A 20,199-nucleotide genomic window follows, 5' to 3' on the forward strand; every position below is an offset into this window, starting at 1 on the left:
CAAGTTGGAGGGTAATTTTTTTAACCGACATATCAGCAAAATCCTCTGAATGATTGCAGTTACACCACAATAGCTTATTTTCCTTCCTGTACAAATTAGCTATACAGGCACAGTTATTGTACAATGACATCTACTGGGTGGTAAGGACGGATGGTGGGAGAGAAAAGTTATGCCTGTAGAGAAAAGTTATGCCTGTATAGTAAGGGGGGGGGGGAAATGACAATTAAGCACAACTTACGAGTTGAAAGTTTTACAGCAACTAATATTGTTAGCTGTCACATAAAAGATGCAGCTTCCTGTTCCATTTGATTATTAGTGTTTGCAATACAGTAGTATCTATAGGCTCTATTGTGCTACAGTCCCTGCCCCAAAGAGTTTACTGTCCAAACAGACAAGGTAAATATAAGGGAAGGAAGGGCATACAAAGGTGAAAGGCATTTTTAAGAGTTCCACCACTGGTCAGAAGCAGAGTGGGAAACAGAGAGCTACACTGCATAGCAAAATGAAAGTATGCATTAAAATGTATCAGTAGACACCATCTGACCAGTCTGTCACCAGAGTTTTAGGTTAACTCCAGATACTAGTGACTAGTAACACTTTTTGCCTTACATTGCAGATTCCAATTTGTTAAAAAAAGTATCATCCAGTTTAAAAACTGGGGCAACGAACACCTGTACCCTGGTCAGTCTGATTCCCTGGTTTTGTTCTTCACTAGACCTCTCATCATGACAGCAACCCAAGCTAGCCATAAATGCAAGAGGCCGGGCATATAACTCATGCTGAGCTACCTGTTGCTGCTTTTGACTATTGCAGCACTTAAAGCTAGTCGTAATGTTAGTGTGGTGCATCCACTTCTGTGTTGATGCTGCAGTCACATTGTCCACACAAAAGCAGAACCTCCCCAGCTGTGTGCACATCTACTTTTGGGACAGTAACTTGGATTCATGAACCCAAATAGGTCTTTCCAATCTTTTCTTTGGTTATGGATTGTCTGCAGGGGTAAGTCAATGAGCACAATGCTTATTATTAGTAAAGGCTTGAACCTGATTCCCTCATATAGACATGTGGTGGTTGGTAAGTGACTTTATTCCAGAATGACAGGACTGCTTTGTGAGTAGGAAACTTCTTCTGGAAGAAAGTCACTTACCATAGGCAGACATTTCCACACAGACCTACTGTGGCGCTTGATATTAGGAAGAGCCTACACCAGTCAGTTTCCCTATATGGACCAGCCCTCAAGCTTACCATCCATCCAACGCTGTGCATCGCTGTTTGATTTATTACTATCCCCCCTTCCAGAGTTGCATCATGAACTTCACTGCGGTGAATTCTGAAATAAACTGCAAATGATTGCTCTGTCCTCCTTTGCAGAGGAGGAGAACTGACAGACCAAGCTGTAGAGACTTATCTTTTGTCATGTGTTTCTTAACAGGTACTCTGTTTTTTCTGAGAAAGCACATATCATTGCTAATGCTGTGGGAGCCTACCTGTAGATGTGCCTGAAACTGCTAAGGCTGTCTATCTTCACTGCTGTCATGAGGCATGACCCCAGTGGAGTTTGACAGCATAGCACTGGCTGGTGTTCAGCGCACCTTTTGTGATGCACAGCTTTTATCTGGGGGCAGCTGTGACAAGACCCACCTCCAGCCTCAGCTGCTAAACAGTTACAACTTACTGTCTGGCAAACTACAGAAAAACCAAAGCAGTGGTTTGCATTAGCATGCTAAGTTGTAAGTGTGGTGGTTCAGTGCCAGCTTTCCAGGCAGCTTCTCGCATAGGGCAGAAGTCCATTTGGACAAACTGGAACCTGCAAATTCTGGTGGAGGCATGGCCTGTCCCTCCCATTTGGATATGGCTATGATAATATCACTGGCCTTGTTTAATCACTTGCCCTTGCAGTCATGTACACTTTTATATTTGCAGTGTATGTCACATCTATTTCCAGCCCCTTGTGGAAAGCCAGACTACTATAAAGGGACTGAAGTACGGATGAGAATCGAACTCATAGAGTTCATTTCCATTGGAAGACTTTTCATTATAACCTTGAGAATCATCTTAAAATGGCATTAACAATTAATTTCAGCATGAAAGCGTGCCTTCCCTGCCAATTTAACTAACAGCACTCAAGCAATAGCTGAATGGCAATAGCTTGAATAGGTAGTTTCAGATTTTCTGTAAAATGTCTTGCTTTCCAGCCACCTCCAGTCTTACTACACAGTTAAAGGAGCAGATATTCCAGTCAGGGCTTGTTCTGGTCAACTTGGAAGCTAGGAGTGACCAAGCCCTTGGAAAGCGCAGTCATTTAGCCTTCAGTCCTCTCATTACTGTATTGCAGCATCTACACACTGTGGCTAGACAGATTTGATAAATAGGTTCTGAGTACCCTTAGCCTCCGTTGAGGTCAGCAGGATGTTAAACACTTCAAGAATTTAGCCTTTTTATGAAAACATGACCCTTATTTTCCCTGTATATTGTACACTTTCTTCAGGCTAGAGTTTTGTCAGTAATTCAGATTTTGATCTACAAAGCAAACTTGCATCACTTTGAACCCTCTTAGTTAAACCAAGAAAATACACCACAGTGTTGACACTACACTTTATTCTCTTCAGAAATGGGCTTATTTAAGTCCAGTTTTAACACTAGTGTTTAGAAATGTCATACAAAAGTTTATATCAGCTTACGTTAATTCAAATTCACACCTTTAAATTGGCAGGAATCCAAATATAGGGAAGGTCTCAGCAAACATTTGTTTTGCATTTCTGTTGAGGGAAGGAGAGGAAGAGAGAATGGCCATGTCTAAATGTGGAGATTTAACCCCAAGAAAGGCAGGTCACATTTTATTTTTCCATAAGAGGCCTAGCAGAAGTTGCATCTTTACAGCTTACAAAGACGTCCTTTCAGGAGAGACTTCTTGGGAACACGTGGGAAAGGGGACTTCATGGGACCACCCCAGGAGCACATCCACCAGACATGCTCCCAGAAAGAGCTCTGGGCTTTCTCATGGAGCCTAAAGTGAGACAGGAGACAGTAGTCTCCTGAGGACAGTGATTTTCTACTGTTGAAAAAAATCCCAGTTCAGATGCACCATGAATGTAAACCCAAGGGTGAACTGAGCTTGTGATAGAAGACACTGGAGCTTCTCACATTGTGAGGTCAAGAATTATTACCCTTGTTGGGAATGCCTTTACTGTAGTAAAGTCACTCCTCCTTTTTCCCACTTCTCCAAAGTATAATTGAGAAGATGAAGCTGTGTCCCTTAAATCCTCCACAGTGCTCCATTAAAGTGTTTGGCCAGTTTTCTGATGTCAAACAAGATGTCAGGTGATTTTAGGAGGACATTTGGGTTCATGTGAACAGGCACAGGTTGAATCTCTCTTCCTTTTCCTAATGATTGCACCTCATGAGCAATAAAAGTGAGGAAAAGCCTCAGGAGGATCAGAGGCAGATTTCTTTAGCAACATAAAAGGAAGAGTGCTCTCTACCACTGAGGTGAAGCAGGAGAAGAACAACACTTGAAACTCATACTGGAAATACCTGTCTGTTTGGTGGGGATGGGACAGGGGACAGGACAGGGAAAATCACATTTCTTTGTACAATAGACTCTAGCTTATTCTGAGGATGCAAATTCTTCACCTGCCAAACAAAAACAGAGATCATGGCTGCAATTACCTCTCTGCCCTTTGTTAATCTTTAATGTCTTGTGAGTTAACGTTTCAACTGTCCATTCCCAGTCCCTGGCCCATCCATTGGATATTATTTGTGAATTGAGCACTCTTTTCTACAACCACATGCAGGGTATGAACCTCTCTGAGCCTCCTTACCCTCACACATTTTTAGTGCTGAAGACAAAGGTTGGCCTCACCTTGCTGCATTACCTCCACAACATCACGGCAGAGTGGTTCACAGCATCACAGTCTCAGGTTTTTGTTCTCCTCCGGCCCAATCTCCCCCTCTGCATTCGGGTGCAAGACAGAAGCAATGTACAACTGTTTTACTGTGCTATCTGGCAACCTCTTTCCTCAGCCCCAGCTTGGATTTACTGAGCTGAACAAACAGTTGTCTGTCAAGAGGTTTCTCCACATAGAAACATTGGCTTTACTCTACCAGCCTAGCATCCTGCTTCTAACAGCTGCCAACATTCAAGGCAAAGAAACTCCTTTCCCTTCAGTAACCTGGGCACAGGTTGCCATACAGGGATGAGCAGGACTCAGAGCCATTTAACCCCTGAATCATGAGATTCGTTTAGGGGTGGGTTTTTTTGTTTTTTTTGTAGTTCTGTCTGCTAAAATAAGTATGTTGTAGAATTAGATAGATATTGAGGCTGGATTTTCCAGAACTGTCTCAACACAGCAGTAATCCTGCTGTAGTATTTCTTTCTTTCTGAATGTGCTGTCACTTGTTTTCCCAATCTTTTTTTGCTATGGAAAAGGCTTTTAGCAAAAGTAAAGGAGTTGATCTGATGATCAGCCCCAGCCACGTGCTCTTCCTTTCGTTTGCACCATCTTCATTTTTCCTCCCTCTCTGTTTGTGAGATGAGAGCAAGTTAGTCAAGTTGTTCTCACCATACCCTTGAAACAAATTACAGTATCAGCCATCCTGACGAGCTTCATGTACCAGTTGAATAGCCTGAAGGTCCAGTCGGCTTGTCCAGAAAGCTCTGTTTGTTGCACAGTTTAGGATGTGGTTAAAATGCAATTAGAGCTCATCTCCATAGCAAGCCTAAACCAAGTCAGGACTCAACAGTTCTCTCCCTGTTTTTTTTTCCATACAAGGGAATGGCCATTAACCTTTAAGATTTCTTCATTCTGTCTTTAGTTTAAACAAATCTAGATGCCCCAAAGTAGTGTCCTCTTCTCAGAGACTTACTGACCTTCTTGGGCAAAGGGGATGATCATGTTCTGGGCCTCTCCCTCTTTCCTCCCTGCCCTACACTGCCCTACCATTGTAGTCCTGCCACCGGCTTTGTGCTGGCTGTAGCATTCAGCAGATCTTCCTGCAAGCAGATTCAGCTCTCACATGACAGAAGGCTGACCAGTATTTTTTGCTAGGGTTTTTCTTCTGTTAAAGTGAATTAAATCAGCTCACAAGAGAAGTCTAGCAAACATCAGAACCAGCACAAGATAAACAGCAGGAGGAAGGGAGGGTAAAATGGAAGGAAGATCAGGACCTCCTCCTTCCAGCAGCAATAGTCAGCTGATTTTACCAGTTCATAATTTCAATAGACTGAATACCATGAGTATCACCATGTTAGCTATCCTAACCGCACTCCAGGTGTGCTTACAGAAATCAAGATACCAAAAGTACTTCTAGAGAAGTTCTGTCCATTAGCCTCAGTTGTGAACAGCTGCTTGCATTACATTTGCTTTACTGTGAATAAATGCAATTGAAGCACAAATCACCTTGTAAAAGGGGCCTGAGCTTGAGAGAACTCTTCAGCTGGTATAAATCACAAATCCATTTAAGTAAAATGATATCATGCTGGAGAAATTTTAGGCTAACCTACTCAGCAAGGGGTAAGTTCTCAGCTGATGTCAGAGGGAGTATGACAAAGTTTCTTTGGCATGAACTCTTTCTCTGTGAAGCCATGCTAGTTTCCAAGCCAGTCATCAGCCAGACTGAATACATTTTATATTATGATCCTTAGTGCAAGATGTGGGTGGGTCTTGTAAAACATTTCTGTGGTTAAGAGAGAGGATTTTGGTAGTTGATACATGAGGAGAGCTAGCTCTGCTTGTGGGCCATGGGCCTCACTTAAACAATAGAAGTCTCAGATGCAGTGTTTTATGTTCTAGGAAATATTGTGGTGCAGGAGAATCTTATACTCTGAACAAAAGAGATTTTTAGCATATATATACACCTATACTATTAAAAGCATTATTTAGTCCAAGGGAGCACAGATTAAGAATTATCTCACTGCACCACCAAGATCACCAGCCAGGTATCTACCTTGGCCAAATGATGCTAGAGAAGTCCTTTTCTAATGACTGGCCAACTTAGGAACCTCAAGTCCATAATGTTGAATTTATAGATGAGTATAAGATGGTATTCAGGTCTAAGGGATATATGTGTTACTATCATATAGTCTTTAGGAAGTATTTAGATTCCAATGTTGATTTAGGTGTTTATTCAGAAGGCTATGCCTATAGACTTAGAGAGTATTTTAAATGAAGAATCTATAATTTGCTTTTGCTCACACAGTGTCTATTTGATTGTCACAAGGGTTTCCTAACAACTATTACATTCTCCTGTTTCATAACATTACCAAAGAAGTGCTGTAAATGTGGGCAGTGAACAGAGCTTTTCAGCCAGAGAAGAGAAATTGAGCCTCACCATGCCAAGGAGGAGTGGCTGAAGCTTGGGCGCTCCTGCCACAAGAAAGGAGGGTTAAAACTAGGGCGAGGAGGCAGGCTGGCTGCTCTCGGAGGGCTTTAAAGTCAGCAACGGCCCTTTAGAGGAGAGATTTCTTCCCGCTCCTCAAACCCCAGCCTCTCGCCTCCTTTCCCTGACCCTCAGCAGGTTTGTTTAGCTGCCTGTTTTTCCTGTGCCTAGCGTCAGCCCTGGCAGCTGGGCAGCTGCCAGGAGCCTTGGTGAGGCAAGCAGCCCCCAAGTATTTTTTCTAGCTCTGCCAAGTTTGGGACTGTACAATACGTGGCTGTTATTAGCAGCAGTCTGAGACTGCTGCCTCTTGCACATGTAGGGCAGTTTTACAGGGGACATTTCAGAGCCAGCTAAGTTCTCTACAATTTATCATTATCTTCTGTGTTAATACAAAAATCCCTCTAAGAGCATTAACCACAGAAAGAAAGTTGTAGCCATGCCCCTCTGTTTGAAGATATAGTTTGCCCTGTTTCCCCTGCTAATTACATAGTTCAGTCTTACCCAGGAGTACAGCTGAGGAAATGGTGGGACATTTCCGTATCCCACCTGCCTTCTGCTTTCAGGACCCTTGCCACATTGCTGGAGCTCACCATCTTCCTGCTTTGGCTAGGTTGTTTGATACTGCATCGCCTTAAAGCATCTCAGTCACACCTTTCCCACAAAATGCTCCATTAAGCATTGGACTGCACAAAGTTCAGCCATTTGAGTTCACTTAAAAAAAAAAAAAGTTTATATGTATGTGTATGGCGGGGGGGAAATGATGTTTCCTTGTACTACAGAGACATAGTTACTTTCTAAGTAGGCCTATTTTAGCCAAGAGGCAGGAAATTGCAGCATGCCCAAGCAATTTAGGCACCAGCCCTGGCTCAGCTTCCTTATTGGATCGCTCACATTTTTAAACTTGTTGGGCCTCAGGAACATCCAGGTGCTTTCTTGCTCACTAGCTGATGCACACCCTATGGAGACTCCCCTCATGTGACTGCTCCTTTGGAGGCCTTCTGACAGCCAAAGTAAGTGATTTAGGCTTCATGGAGTCATTAACACCATCCGGACTTTCCTCAAACAAGCAATCTACATTTAGAAAACAACCATGCACATACAAGTCCCTCTCTCAATTTCTCCATCCTTCCCAAAAGTACATTTAGCATTTTGACCTTCTTCAAGGTTGCAGCTTTCTGTATTATCTTCTCCAGCCTTCTGTGGAGGTGTCTCTTTTCCCAGTGGAGAAGTTCCCTTCAGTAGCATTTTCTAGCATTGCCTCTTTGTGGCTTTTCAGCAATCTCATTGGCTGCATTCATATGGGCTCTAGTATATCCCAAATTCATTACACTGGGTAAGAGTCATTAAATAGTCTTTGACCTGTAGTGTCTATTGTCCTAATAAAGACAGTCTCTACTGGCCTAATAATGGCAGATTATTTAGTAACTGCTCCTCTGTTACTCAGGAAGAGTCCTCCAGAACCTCATTCCTTTTTACCCTGCAATATGTGGAGAAAGATACCCAGGGTATAAATCATACATGGTTAAAAGCAAAAAAGCTGAGTGCCTATGCTCAGATTCCTAAAGCTCTCCCATTTGAAACTTGAATCAAGGTAAATTGATTTAGGTACTCTGCAGACTAAGAGCTCATGCATTTGACTGAATTTCTATAGCTCAGTAAGCTACCATACTTCAGCTGGTCCATGGTAGCTAACAGTGTGCACACTCTTAGCTCTCAGCTGAGGTGAGAGGAAATGCAGTGAGCCTAAATCTCTTCTACTGATGTTTAAAGCTAATGCTTTTTAATTCCTGTGTGCAGTGGCTGAAGACACAGTTACCACAATTGAGTTGATGCATGCCAACTCATTAAATTATTGCAACTCAGTCATATATCTAAATCCTGCTGATTGACAAGTGTAGCTTTTGAAGACTAGAGTTTAAGTTGTCTTAAGAGCCAAGCAGAATTTTCAAGATCACTAAATTCTTTTTGAAGCAAACAGAGATTTAGAGGCCTAAGATACCTGGGTATTTTTTGCAAATTCCACCAGCCTACTAAATACCTTTGCAAGTCTGAGCAGCTCAGTCAGTTTAGAATCTGGGATGGGGCCCTTGATCACTTGGGACTCTCTTGTGAAGATGTGAAGATGCAGATCTAAGTTCTCATTTAAGGAATATTTATATTCAAGCTTAGCCTGAATCTATTCTAAAAATCAAGTCAGCAACCAAAAGCAAATCTGCACTTGAATGCTACCTCTTCTCAGAGTCTGAAGCTCTGTTGTTAGTCCAATAATTTTCCATGCAGACATTTTGGGCTGTTTTTCTGTGTGTGTGGTTGGTTTTTTTTTTTTCTTTTGCAGAGGGGAGGCACAGGGTGTATGTGGGTAGTTATGAAAGCCAAAGAAAAATAGCCAAAGTCATTATGATAGACTAGAATTTGCTTGTTAGCCACACTTAGGTGAATGTGCAGCCCTGGCATAGCACGATACACATAGCATGTGCAATTCCAGTCAGCTTTCAAGGAGAGGTCAGCTTCTTAAAACTCTTCTAGGGGCCGCTGTATAGAGGACATTAGGAGTCTGCCATTCCCTTCAGCAAGAGTTGGATTTATGCACCTGGAAATTTTTCTGGAGCAGAGTTACAGCAATATACTACTGATTATAAATAGTACTATACATTGCAAATAATGAGATGAAAGTAAAGTTTAGAGCAAGACATATCTCAACAGAACTGTAAAAATTAGCGATAAGTTACTATAATCAGAGGATATCTACCCTGGGTTATGTGTTCAGGAATATAACAGAATCTGACATTCATTTGCCTCTGGCTTGCAAAAGTCCAGACAGTGCGAGGCCTGCTGTAGGAACACCAGCCCTCCAGGCGACCCCAAGGAAGTCTACCCATTCCAGGACTAGCAGTAGTGGCAGAATCAAAACCAAATGACCGACAGTGGGTGGACTTCCTAGAGTGCTCTCCTGATGGGGCCATATGCTCTTCAGAGAACTTCCAGAACAGTCTGAAAGCACTGGTTCAACAACAAACCCACACATCCTTCCTCTCTTCCCTCAGGTTTCTAATAAATTCCTGCCTTCACCAAATACTTTCTGTTTTCCCCTGACTAATATCTGTTAAGCGAATGTTTTACACTTCCCATCCCATTTCCACCATTCCCATCAAGACAGACATCTCTTACAGATGAGGTGGGGTCAGACGAAGCCCACCACAGGTTTTTAGCTTTGCATGGAGCTTGTCAACCTCACCACAAGCCACAGAGTCATTTCCATACAACTGACTGAAATAATCCCAGGAGCTTGGCTGTGGGGAGAGCTTTCACAGCTCCTGGTATATTGGGGGCCAGAGTGGAGTTTACAGAAATGACTTAATTCAGCTCCTACTGAATTCAGCACACAGCTTTTGGCCAAAACACTGTTTCTGCTACCTTCAAATGCAACTCTGATAATAATCAGCAGCAGCTACCCAGCTTTCCAGTTCTTCCCCAAAGGTGGAATGTACTTTTTGTGTGTACATGCATAGAGTTCAATTAGCAGATTAAAAATGTTTCCCATATGGTGGCATACCTTCCACTGATGGTTTGTGCCATGGTGAATGAGTCACAGCTGGTCTAGAGGATCACATCACCTTCACAGTGTTTGTAATGAAGAACTGGACAATAGCAAAGCATGGAGCTCTTTCTTTGAGAAAAGCTGATCTAAAACAGTGAATTCAAAATGAACTGTTGCCCTAGACTATGCAGATTAAGTTGTTAAACTTAGCACAGATTACATAGGAGGAAAAAATCCTGGCAGTTTTCAGAATGCGCCAGTATTACCAACTCCGATCAAATTGTAAGATATGTCCTGGGGAGTCAAAACCAGTGGAATGGAAGAAAAAGGTAAAGGAAAGGAAAAAAAAGATGGTTAACATGTTTTTTTTTCAATTAAGATTCTTGCATTTTATTTATTTTTTTCTATACAGCCTTTCATTGAAAGAGTTCAGGAAAGAATTACAGGTGTGTCAAGGATCCACCTATGTGGACCCTTATTACTGTATTATTTGAGCACCTCCCACATTATTTAAAGGAACAAACCAATACAAGAACAGAATCTCCCTTCCCGTGTTCCTTATAGATGAAGTGTAGAAAAGACAGTTTATTGCTAATGTGTGCATGTTTAAGAGACTAACTGGATGTGTGTGAAAAATTATTGATGGAAAGGCTATAGAAGAACTAGTTTTTGTGAATTCCCTGGAGAAAAGATGACATAAATAGATAAAGTGTTAGTCTGAGATATCCACTCTCTACTTCACACTCTTCTACAGACCTCCTGTGTAGTCCAGTGGAAGTCACTTGTGCCCGGAGCTGCGCAGGGAGTTAGAAGCAGCAGCGTTTGGCATTGCAGAGTTTAATTTCAGCCAGCCACCTGCTTTGTATCTGCAGATCCAGGGTAGATGGTTGGGCTATGTATGCAACTTGGGGGAAGGGGAAGGGGAGAGGAAGGCTTCCCCTGCATGTGTGCAGGGAGGGGAGCACTCTGAGCTGATCCTTGGGGAAAGCTGAGGAGAGAATTATTTTTCAGGCTCTGTCCTGGTCCTAGCTATAGGTATCCTATTCTGGGTGAGAGGAAGAAGGCTATCTTTGAACATTAGTCACATACACAAATGAAAAAATGGGAATTGATTTGATTTTTTTAAATTAAAAAACAGAAGAATTTCACATGGGAATGGACAATTTCCTGTCAAAAATTTTAATGAAAATAAGATTTTTCCAACCAAAAGTCTGACTACCTCTTTCCTTTCACATGCCTCCTCTTGTAGATGTCATGGGTGAGGTGATCGTTGGGGTAGGTTTCAGCTAGAAGAGGAACCTGCAATTTTTTGCAAGATAGCATCTCTTTGAAATGTTCTCCATAGAACTGCTAGGTAAGGTCTATAGTAAGGGCACTGGCAAGCTTAGCTCTGGTTTTAGAGACAGTACAATTTCAGAGATACTCTTTTACAGTTCTAAAATGGAAAAGACCATCGATAATGTTACCATCTGTAACCATTTCAGGTGCACTCATTCAGTGTATTGTTCATACCCTCTTTTTAAAAAGCATTTTATTTTCTCCTACTGAGCATATCATGATCCCCAGTCTAACCCATACCAAAACCAAGACAGACAGGAATAGAAGGACAGGCAGGCAAGAATCCCTTTTAGCACCTGGAACCTAGATGTTTTGGGTTACTGACCTGTGCTTTAACCATTGCAGCAAGCTACCTCTCAGAGACTGGTTTTGCTTTCAAGGTAAAAAGCAGCTATATGATCATCTTTGGGTTCTGGACAGTTGAGCTCTAAAAACCCTGTAGTTTCTGACAGCAGCAGAAATCCCCCTGTGGAATTCACTTTCTGTATTTCGTAGCTGCTTGTTATTATGCTGCACTATGCACTCACAGATTGCAAGCAGGAAGTAGGAGCAGTTCAGCTCTTGGCTTCCCTGGTCTCAAGAGACTGCCATGAAACTGAAAAACACTAAACTAAAACCAAAGTATCTGTTAGACCTTTAATTAGCGACCTAAACAGCATTTGCCAGGAGGAATTTTTTATTCAATTATCCAAATAGAAGAAAGCATTTAGCCTCTCAATACCACTCAAGTAATTATAATACTTGATTTTCTCTTTCAGGAACCTTAAAAAATAAAACAAAAAGCAAATTTAAAAATGGTAGGAGGTGTCAGTTTTATATCACATGGAATCATCTGTTAGAAAGGAAAGGCATAACACTGGCCGTGCTTCAGATCACTTCTGCTAGAAAGGAATTGTCAGGACTGTCTCAAGCAAGGAGAGCAGATTGCAGAATTCTTGATTTCCCCACCAGAACAGCCAACAATAGTGTCAGGGCCAACTGTGGTAGTTTTATGTGCATCTGTACCACAAAAACACGCCACCAAGATCAGCACATCATTTCATGTGGCTTGTGAGTAAAGTGTCAGAAGGACTAGGATCCCTCAGAAGAGGCTATATAGTCCATTATACTTTGCAAATACTAGCCAATACCAATCAAGACTTTTGTATTGCAAGTTGTGCCAGTTGCTTCAGCCCTGACCCTGACTCTCCTTTCCCTACACGTCCACCCAAAAGTTCCCAGAATTAATCCCAAGGAGAAATTCAATATTTTCTTGCTCCTTTCTTCACAGACTGTAGGTTGCTTTGGGATTATGTTTATCAGCTGCTTTCTGACAGCCGGTACGAAAACTTCATCCGATGGGAAGATAAGGAATCCAAAATATTTCGGATAGTGGATCCCAATGGGCTGGCCCGGCTGTGGGGAAACCACAAGGTAAGAGAGCAATGGGATTTTCCTCCTACGACACATCACCTTTTTAACATCATAGGGTTCACTTATAAATGGGAGAAAATAAGAGAGCATGTGCATATAAAGCACTTCTGGAAAGCTGTAATCTTTCATTCTATGCACATTAGAAATATAAAGCATCCAACCTCAAGCACCAAAACTTATCCTTTTTATAAAGAACCTGTTGGTTCAGTTTAAAGACACTTAGTTATAAACACATTTAGTTATAAAATTACAAGGAAGACAAGAAATAACGGTCCTTCTCTCTCAACGTGTCTCACTTCTTCCTGAAACCTGATGCTAAGGATATTCTGGTTAGATGTGGTCTATAAGGAGCTGCACTACATCTCAGAGGGAGCTTTCCTTCTGTGTTCCTTTCTGTACCAACATTCACATTTCACAAAGGAGCGAATATTGTCTTGTGATAGACACCAGATGCTGTAGGGTTATGCGTTTACTTAGAAGAGGGTGATTCTGCTTCATTCACTGTAAAGCAGTTACTGATTGACAGAAGTCATATTTGCAGTTTGGGGTTGACTGTATATATATGACTATATGTATGTGAGCAGTCAGCATAGGTGTACAAGGGGGAAATCATGCTTGATCAACCTGGTAGCCTGCTATGATGAAATGACTAGCTCAGTGGATGAGGGGAGAGCAGTGGATGTTGTTTTTCTTGACTTCAGTAGGGCTTTTGACACTGTCTCCCATAATATTGTCATAGACAAACTGATGAAGTATGTACTAGGTAGGTGGACAGAGAGGTGGATTGAAAACTGGCTGAACTGCCATGCTCAAAGGGTTGTGAAGTCATGAAATCCAGTTCAGTGTCATGAAGTCCAACTGGAGGCCAGTCACCAGTGGTGTACCTAGGGATGAATACTGGGGCCAATATTGTTTAACATCTTCATTAATGACCTGGATGATGGGGCAGAGTACACCCTCAGCAAGTCTGCAGATGATACAAACCTGGGAAGGGTGTCTGATACTCCGGATGGTCGTGCTGCCATTCAGAGGGACATCAACAGGCTGCAGAAATGGGCTGATGGGACTCTCATGAACTTCAGCAAAGAGAAATGCCCAGTCCTGCCCCTGGGGAGGAGTAACCCCTTTCACCAGTACAGGCTGCGAGCCAACCAGCTGGAAAGCAGCTTTGCAGAAAAGGACCTGGAGGTCCTGGTGAACAAGTTGACCATGAGTCAGCAATGTGCCCTTACGGCAGTGAACTCCAACAACATCCTAGGCTGCATAAGGAAAAGGGTTGACAGCAGGGCAAGGTAATCCTTTCCCTCTACTCAGCCCTGGTGAAACTACATCTGGAGTATTGTGTCCAGTTCTGGGCTCCCCAGTACAAGAGAGATGTGGAGATATTGGAGTAAGTCCAGCAAAGGGACACAAAGATGATTAAGGGACTGGAGCATCTGTCATATGAGGAGAGGCTGAAAGAGCTGGGACCATTCAGCCTTGAGAAGAGAAGGCTCAGGGGGAACATTATCAATGTACATAAAATCAGGTGAGATGGAGTACAGAAGACAGAGCTAGACTCTTCTCAGTGGTATACAGCAAACAGACAAGAGGAAATGGACACAAACAAAAGACAGGAAATTTGATTTATATGTAAGAATAAACTTTTTTACTGTGAGGGTGATTGAACACTGGAACAGTTTGCCCAGAAAAGTTATGGAGTCACCATCCTTGGCGATATTCAGAACCCAACTGGACAATGTCCTGAGCAACCCGCTCTAGCTGACCCTGCTCTGAGCAGAGGGATTAGACTAGATGATTTCTAGAGGGTCCTTCCAACATCAACGATTTGTGATTCTGTGTATGTGTATACATAGCCTATAATCTTGATAATGTCAAGATTTTCTGATGTGAGTCATGACTTACAAGAACATCTGTCTTGGGTTGCCACACTTGGAATGAAGAGTCCTGCCCTTACCCTACCTCCATGCTGACAATCAGGCCTTATCATCATGTCTCATGCTGGGTGTCTAAAACTGAAGCTACTTCAGATCACTAGTCACTTGGGAAACAACACTGGCATTTTGACGCAGCAGAGCCAGAAAAAGCATACGTGCTATTTCAGGGGGGTTCCGAATGAGCAAAGTCTAGATTTTTGCAGGGAAAATACTGTCATTCTTTGTGTTTAAGTGCCCCAGGAGCTCTTTCTATGGCCTCTCTTAGCAGAGCTCTTGAGCTTGCAGCAAACAGAGGTGGTCTATTCTTAAGGGGCATTTTAGACAGACAGATCAGTCTCATTTAATATAAAGCCAGGTTAACACTGCAGACTTCTGCCTGATCCTGGACTGACAGAGCTGTGCCTAGTTAAACTTCTAACATGGAGGTTTTCAGAGCAAAAGCATGCTTCTACTAGTTTGGCTTGTTTTGCCTGTTGGCAGGGCGGCTGCTTTATAATCCTGCAAACACAACTTTGCCAGTATAGTTGTCTCTGTGCTACAAGTTTATTTGCCAGCGTAGTAACCAGTGTGCTCTGTACCAGAAAAATGCTCTTCATCTAGGCCTACCCCAAGGGACTGATCCCACTATCCCAAGTCCGGTGGCTGCTACAGAGGCTGCCTGCATACAGCTCTGCCAGTGCCCATCACTGCTGCCTTGTGACACCCTCAGCCTAAGCAGGGCCATACTTCAGTCACCCTGCAGTGCTCTGGCTATAGTGTTTTGGGGTCAGCAGTTCCCGAAATGAAGGGGATGCTCAAAGAAGCAGAGGTACGACCTAATGGACATCTTGATTTACACCAGCATGAGAGGAGAAACTGGCTGTCACTCTCCACGGTGCTTTGTAAGCATTAACTATTTAATGGAGGGGAATCCCAGAGGAACAGCGCTCTTAGCAAGGATTGCTGACAAGTGCAGTCTGTTAGCTCCTGTTCTCATGCTTTTACAAGAGGTGTCACATCTCACGTGGCGGGAGCATCTCCCTCCATTTAATGTCTCTTCTTGTGGTTGATGAAGCCTTTTGTTATGTGTGATCCAAGAAAGTGTAGAAAAACCTCACTGGGAATATTTGGTAGACATTCTTGCTTAAATTGCCCTATATGAAAAGAGACCCATTCAATTTCCCTGATGACGGCTGGAGGGGCAGGATGGGCCTGCAAGCTGCAGAAGAACAGAACATGTAATTTCTTGAATTGACTTGGATACTTTAGCTAACTGTGATAGTTCTGCAGCTCCTTTTGGGGCTTAGAAAGGGTTTAATGAATTATCTCACCATGCTTTTCCCTTTTCTTTTGAAAAAACAGAACAGAACAAATATGACTTATGAGAAAATGTCCAGAGCCCTACGCCACTACTACAAACTAAATATTATCCGGAAGGAGCCAGGACAAAGGCTTTTGTTCAGGTAATTTTTTCTCTTCTTTGCTGTTCCTTTCTTTAGACAATTAGTTCTGAAGCTGCAGAATGGAATTGTGTGTGTGGTACTTCACTGCACAACACACAGTTGACAGTGGGCATGTATTTGCAAAAGCTGTCCAGGCCAGTGCTTCCCCACTTTGAAGGCAACTGCACCAGTTTACAAAACTACAGGCCTGTCTCAGTGATGAGTGTAGTCAATGGAAGTCTTTTCACTGGCTTCAGCAGGCTGCACCGTTGTTGAAGACCTTAGCTAAATGGTTCATGATCTCAGCCAGACGGCTGGAAAACCCACTCCCAATTCATATCAGACAGAGTTGGAAGCTATGCAGAGATCGGACATTTCCTCAAGCGCATCGCAGAAGAGAAGTGCTGATGAGCATGTCTTCAGTGATGCTGCCTCACGGCTCAGAAGAGACCCTACACTGAGGGAAGGAAAAGGGACCTGCAAGAACTGTTCATAAAATATGAAGCATCAAAATGGATGATAAGACCAAGAATTTAGAAATTAGGGCCCTAAACAGAGCAAAGCAGAGAGTTATTGTATATAACCTGGCAGAGCCATTGAGCAAGAGCGCCCCGGGTCTGTTCAGACAAGACCAGTGAATCCTAGTGCTGAAGTCCGGTCCGCAGAGCACTGAACTCAGATCAAAGATTGCTTTGATGTCTGTGGTCTGGATCTAGTAATGTTCTTGGAAATGATACCAGTAGGAAGGCAGTATTGGAGTTTGTTTTCTTAAATGGCATAACAGAACTGCATTAACACTCAAACTATCTACAGCTGAAAAGGTTTCTGTGGAATGTCTTGTTTATGTGATTTTTTAAAAAAGAAACTGAAAAGGGGAAGGAAAGTGAAGGAAAGAAGGAGTCACAGGCAAAATCAATTAAGTAATTTTAATTTTCCTGTGGAAAGTTAAAATGAAGTTGCCCCACAAGCAACAGGACTAAGGGTGTCTGGATTCCTATGGATTTGTGCCAAGACTGTGCTTTTGGGGGGAATTCTGCAATGCCTAATAATGAGTGTGCTTATCTTGGAGCCTTTCGTTTGGTGGCAGCACAAACAAAACTGGACTCTCTCTTTCATCAGCCAGGCTCCTATTTTCTCAAAACCATAGAAAATTAATACCCTTGAAACCACTGTTCTTTTGTCAGATTTGCCCAAAATTGACCAACAGATTCAAAGATCACAAGAGAGCATAAAGCATGTTCACATAAGCCTTACTTCCTTTGGAAACTGGGGGGGGGGGACATTTTTTGCTAATTTCCCATTAAAAAGTTATTGATGTTGTATTCTTAGTCCTATTTTTATCTGAAGAGAAAAAGAACAGCTGCAGAAAATCAACCCATTAATGTGCCTTTCTTGGCTATTTCTCGCAAACACAGAAATAATAGGAAATGTAACTTTGTTAGGCAGTTGTCTTTTACAAATATCTGTACAGAGTTTTTAGTAAAACAGAATCAGAGAAGGATCTCTAATACGGTAGCTGAAAGTCATCTGCAACAAAAGAGGTCAGAGCTACTCTTTAATTCATTAGCATGTGGGGGTTTTTTTTTGGAATTTATTCAAATGCTATTAAAGATACCCATGCTTTGGGTCCTTTGACGTAATTTAAAAGACAGACCAGAAAGAATACCCCAAGTGCTGCCGCAGAGTTCACATCAGCCCATTTCCCACACATTTTGGGAAACAAAGCAGACAGAAGGTAGGCAGGACAGTGGGATCATTCTCTGTTTTGATTTCATCCTCATCCAAGATCACCAGGACAAGTATGGGGTTTAAATCAGGGCACAGTCTGGCCTGTAGGCTTTGGGGAGTTTTCACTGTAAATCCAGGGACTGATTCACCACTTCTGCATGCTGGTTTTTCACCAGCGTAACACTGTTTTTATCAGCAGAGTTCTTCCAGCATACAAATGGGAGTAACACAGCAGTGAGTCATCATAGCCATTTTTTTTTTCCTAAATACATATGTATACATGATTTCCAAAATTAGAAGGGGTGGCAAAAGGTTAGTTCCAGGCTGTGATATGCGTCTGCTGAGAGACTCCAGATTTTTCAGACTTCAGCCTGAAAGCCCTAAGCTTTATAACCTCAGAGGCAGAGAGGAGGCGTCTTGCCCATTAATTTCAGCAGTGATTTTTCTGGGTCAGTGAGAGTAACAAGGCTTCTGACAGTTGGTTTTGTTTTCACTGGGGCAAGAATACCGAGCCTATCATCAACCTGAAATAAAACCAGCTCCTCTGATTAACACATTTTGTACTGTTCAGTGTTAGCCAGTACATCATTAACGAAAGACTGTTTGAAATTCTGTAATGTGTCCAGTATAAATAAGTTTCATCCTAACTTTTTGCAGAAGCACTTATGAGTTAGGAAAGTGATTTGTGTTTAAGCTAGGATTTCATCCTTCCTGTGCCACTCTCACTTCCTACACTATCAAATTTAGAAAGGAAAAGCAGAGCTTGTCAATGCTATTTCTATGCAGACGTACCCAAAAGTGTACTGGCAAAGATCAATGCTGCAGACTGGAAGCCTGGTGGATGTCCTTTCCATTTCCGACTGTTGCCATGTCTCCCCAGAGGTGGTTTCTGTTTCTAGCCCCCTGCAGATGTACTGCATCAAGACATTAGTGCTGGGAGCTGTGGCATTCATTTATGAAGGACACTGCTGCATTACAATTACGCTTGGCTAGAATCACGTAAGAGGAGACTGCCTTTGCTCACGGGTCCTTTTTCACAGTTAAGGCCTAGCCCAAAAGCTTTTCTTCTCGGAGCTGAGGGCTTTCCATTTCCCAGAACTTGTTCTGACTTAGTCCTTGGCTTTTGCCACCCCTGTTCCTTTGGTGTTTCTGTTCCTCTTCACTCACCAATGCACAAGGCTGCAAAAACCAGTAGCCTTCTGTCTCTCCACCTTGGAAGTGCTTTTGCTTTGAAATGCACTAGCGATAAAGGTCCTTAACATTTCTGTCGCCAGTCTCCATAAAGGAGTGGACATGTGGCATACTGTCATCTTAAACAGCAACAGCAAACAAAATGAGGGAAAAGACTCAGTGAATATCAATCCCTGGGAAAGACTATGTCTTTTGCTTCAAATTTGGACATTGAAAAAAGGGGCAGCAGTAAATGCTTGTGATTTTTTTGATTGCCTTCTCAGGTAAGGAGGAAGGAAGACACCAATAGGCTGGGGGAGAGGCTGGAAACTACTAAGTCACTGGGAGGATGCAGCAAAGACAAATTTGGATGCTGTAGAGCTCAGGGACCTCAGCACCTTTATGAAGGGAAAGGCTGAGACCACTGGGAAATCCACTTGCCTCTCTGTTTTGCAGGTTCATGAAGACCCCAGATGAGATTATGAGTGGCCGAACAGACCGTCTTGAGCACCTTGAATCCCAGGAACTGGATGAACAAATATACCAGGAAGATGAGTGCTGAAGAGAAGCAGTGCACTGTCTCTGTGGGCCCATGGGAGAAACATCTGCCTGGATGGCCAGCACGGTTTGGGAGGGGAAGCAACACACAGAGCAGAACTTGGGGCTGCTGCTTAGCTTGAAGACCATGCAGGACCTGAAGCACCTTAACAAAACAAACTAACAGGCAGAAGTGGTGCTGGCAGCAAAGTAGAGGGGAGAAAGCCTGGACTTATGCACTACTTCACTGTTCTACAGAGTCTCCCTTGAGTTCTTTCTTTCTTTTTTGGTTTGTTTCAGTTTTTGTTTTTTTGTTTTTTTTTTTCCTTAATAAACATGCAGTTTGACTTTCCTTATCTCACATAGGACAAGACGTCAGATTTTGCTTTTTTTTTTTTTGGAAGGCTTTCCTATGGAAATAGAGCACTCTTATTTTCTGTGCAAGTCTCATGACATAACACCGCATAAAACAGTAGCAACATGGAAGGGATTTGCTCAAGGGTTCCAGTTTGTTTGGATCCATTTACTTGTGCTGCCACTGGGAAATGTCTTGAAGCTACCAAAAGAATTTACCACACATATCTGTCCAGTGAAGAGGAGTCACCCTTCACATATAGCCTGGGACATCTTCCTAGCGTAGCTTGGGCTCACAGCGAGTCCTGCAAGTCGCTGTTAACTACTGGCATATGGACCAAAACCAATCACCTAAGTGCTCCGGGGAGGAGAAAAATAAATGTGA

The 20,199-nt window shown here is 42.7% G+C and overlaps 1 protein-coding gene across 5 annotated transcripts in view; it reads left to right on the forward strand.

Annotated features, from left to right (window-relative positions):
- The window catches only part of ETV6 (ETS variant 6), a 138,002-nt gene extending 118,179 nt beyond the window's left edge, over nucleotides 1-19,823 (forward strand). For all 5 annotated transcript variants that reach the window (XM_026090923.1, XM_026090924.1, XM_026090926.1 and 2 more), the window contains 3 exons: nucleotides 12,525-12,667; nucleotides 15,946-16,046; nucleotides 19,380-19,823. In XM_026090923.1, the coding sequence (XP_025946708.1) occupies nucleotides 12,525-12,667; nucleotides 15,946-16,046; nucleotides 19,380-19,485 (350 nt within the window). In that variant the 3' untranslated portion in view covers nucleotides 19,486-19,823. The remainder of the gene's footprint in view (nucleotides 1-12,524; nucleotides 12,668-15,945; nucleotides 16,047-19,379) is intronic.
- Nucleotides 19,824-20,199: the final 376 nt, after the last annotated feature.

Source organism: Apteryx rowi, unplaced genomic scaffold, assembly GCF_003343035.1.
Source record: "Apteryx rowi isolate R43461 unplaced genomic scaffold, aptRow1 scaffold_882, whole genome shotgun sequence".
Lineage (NCBI taxonomy): Eukaryota > Metazoa > Chordata > Aves > Apterygiformes > Apterygidae > Apteryx > Apteryx rowi.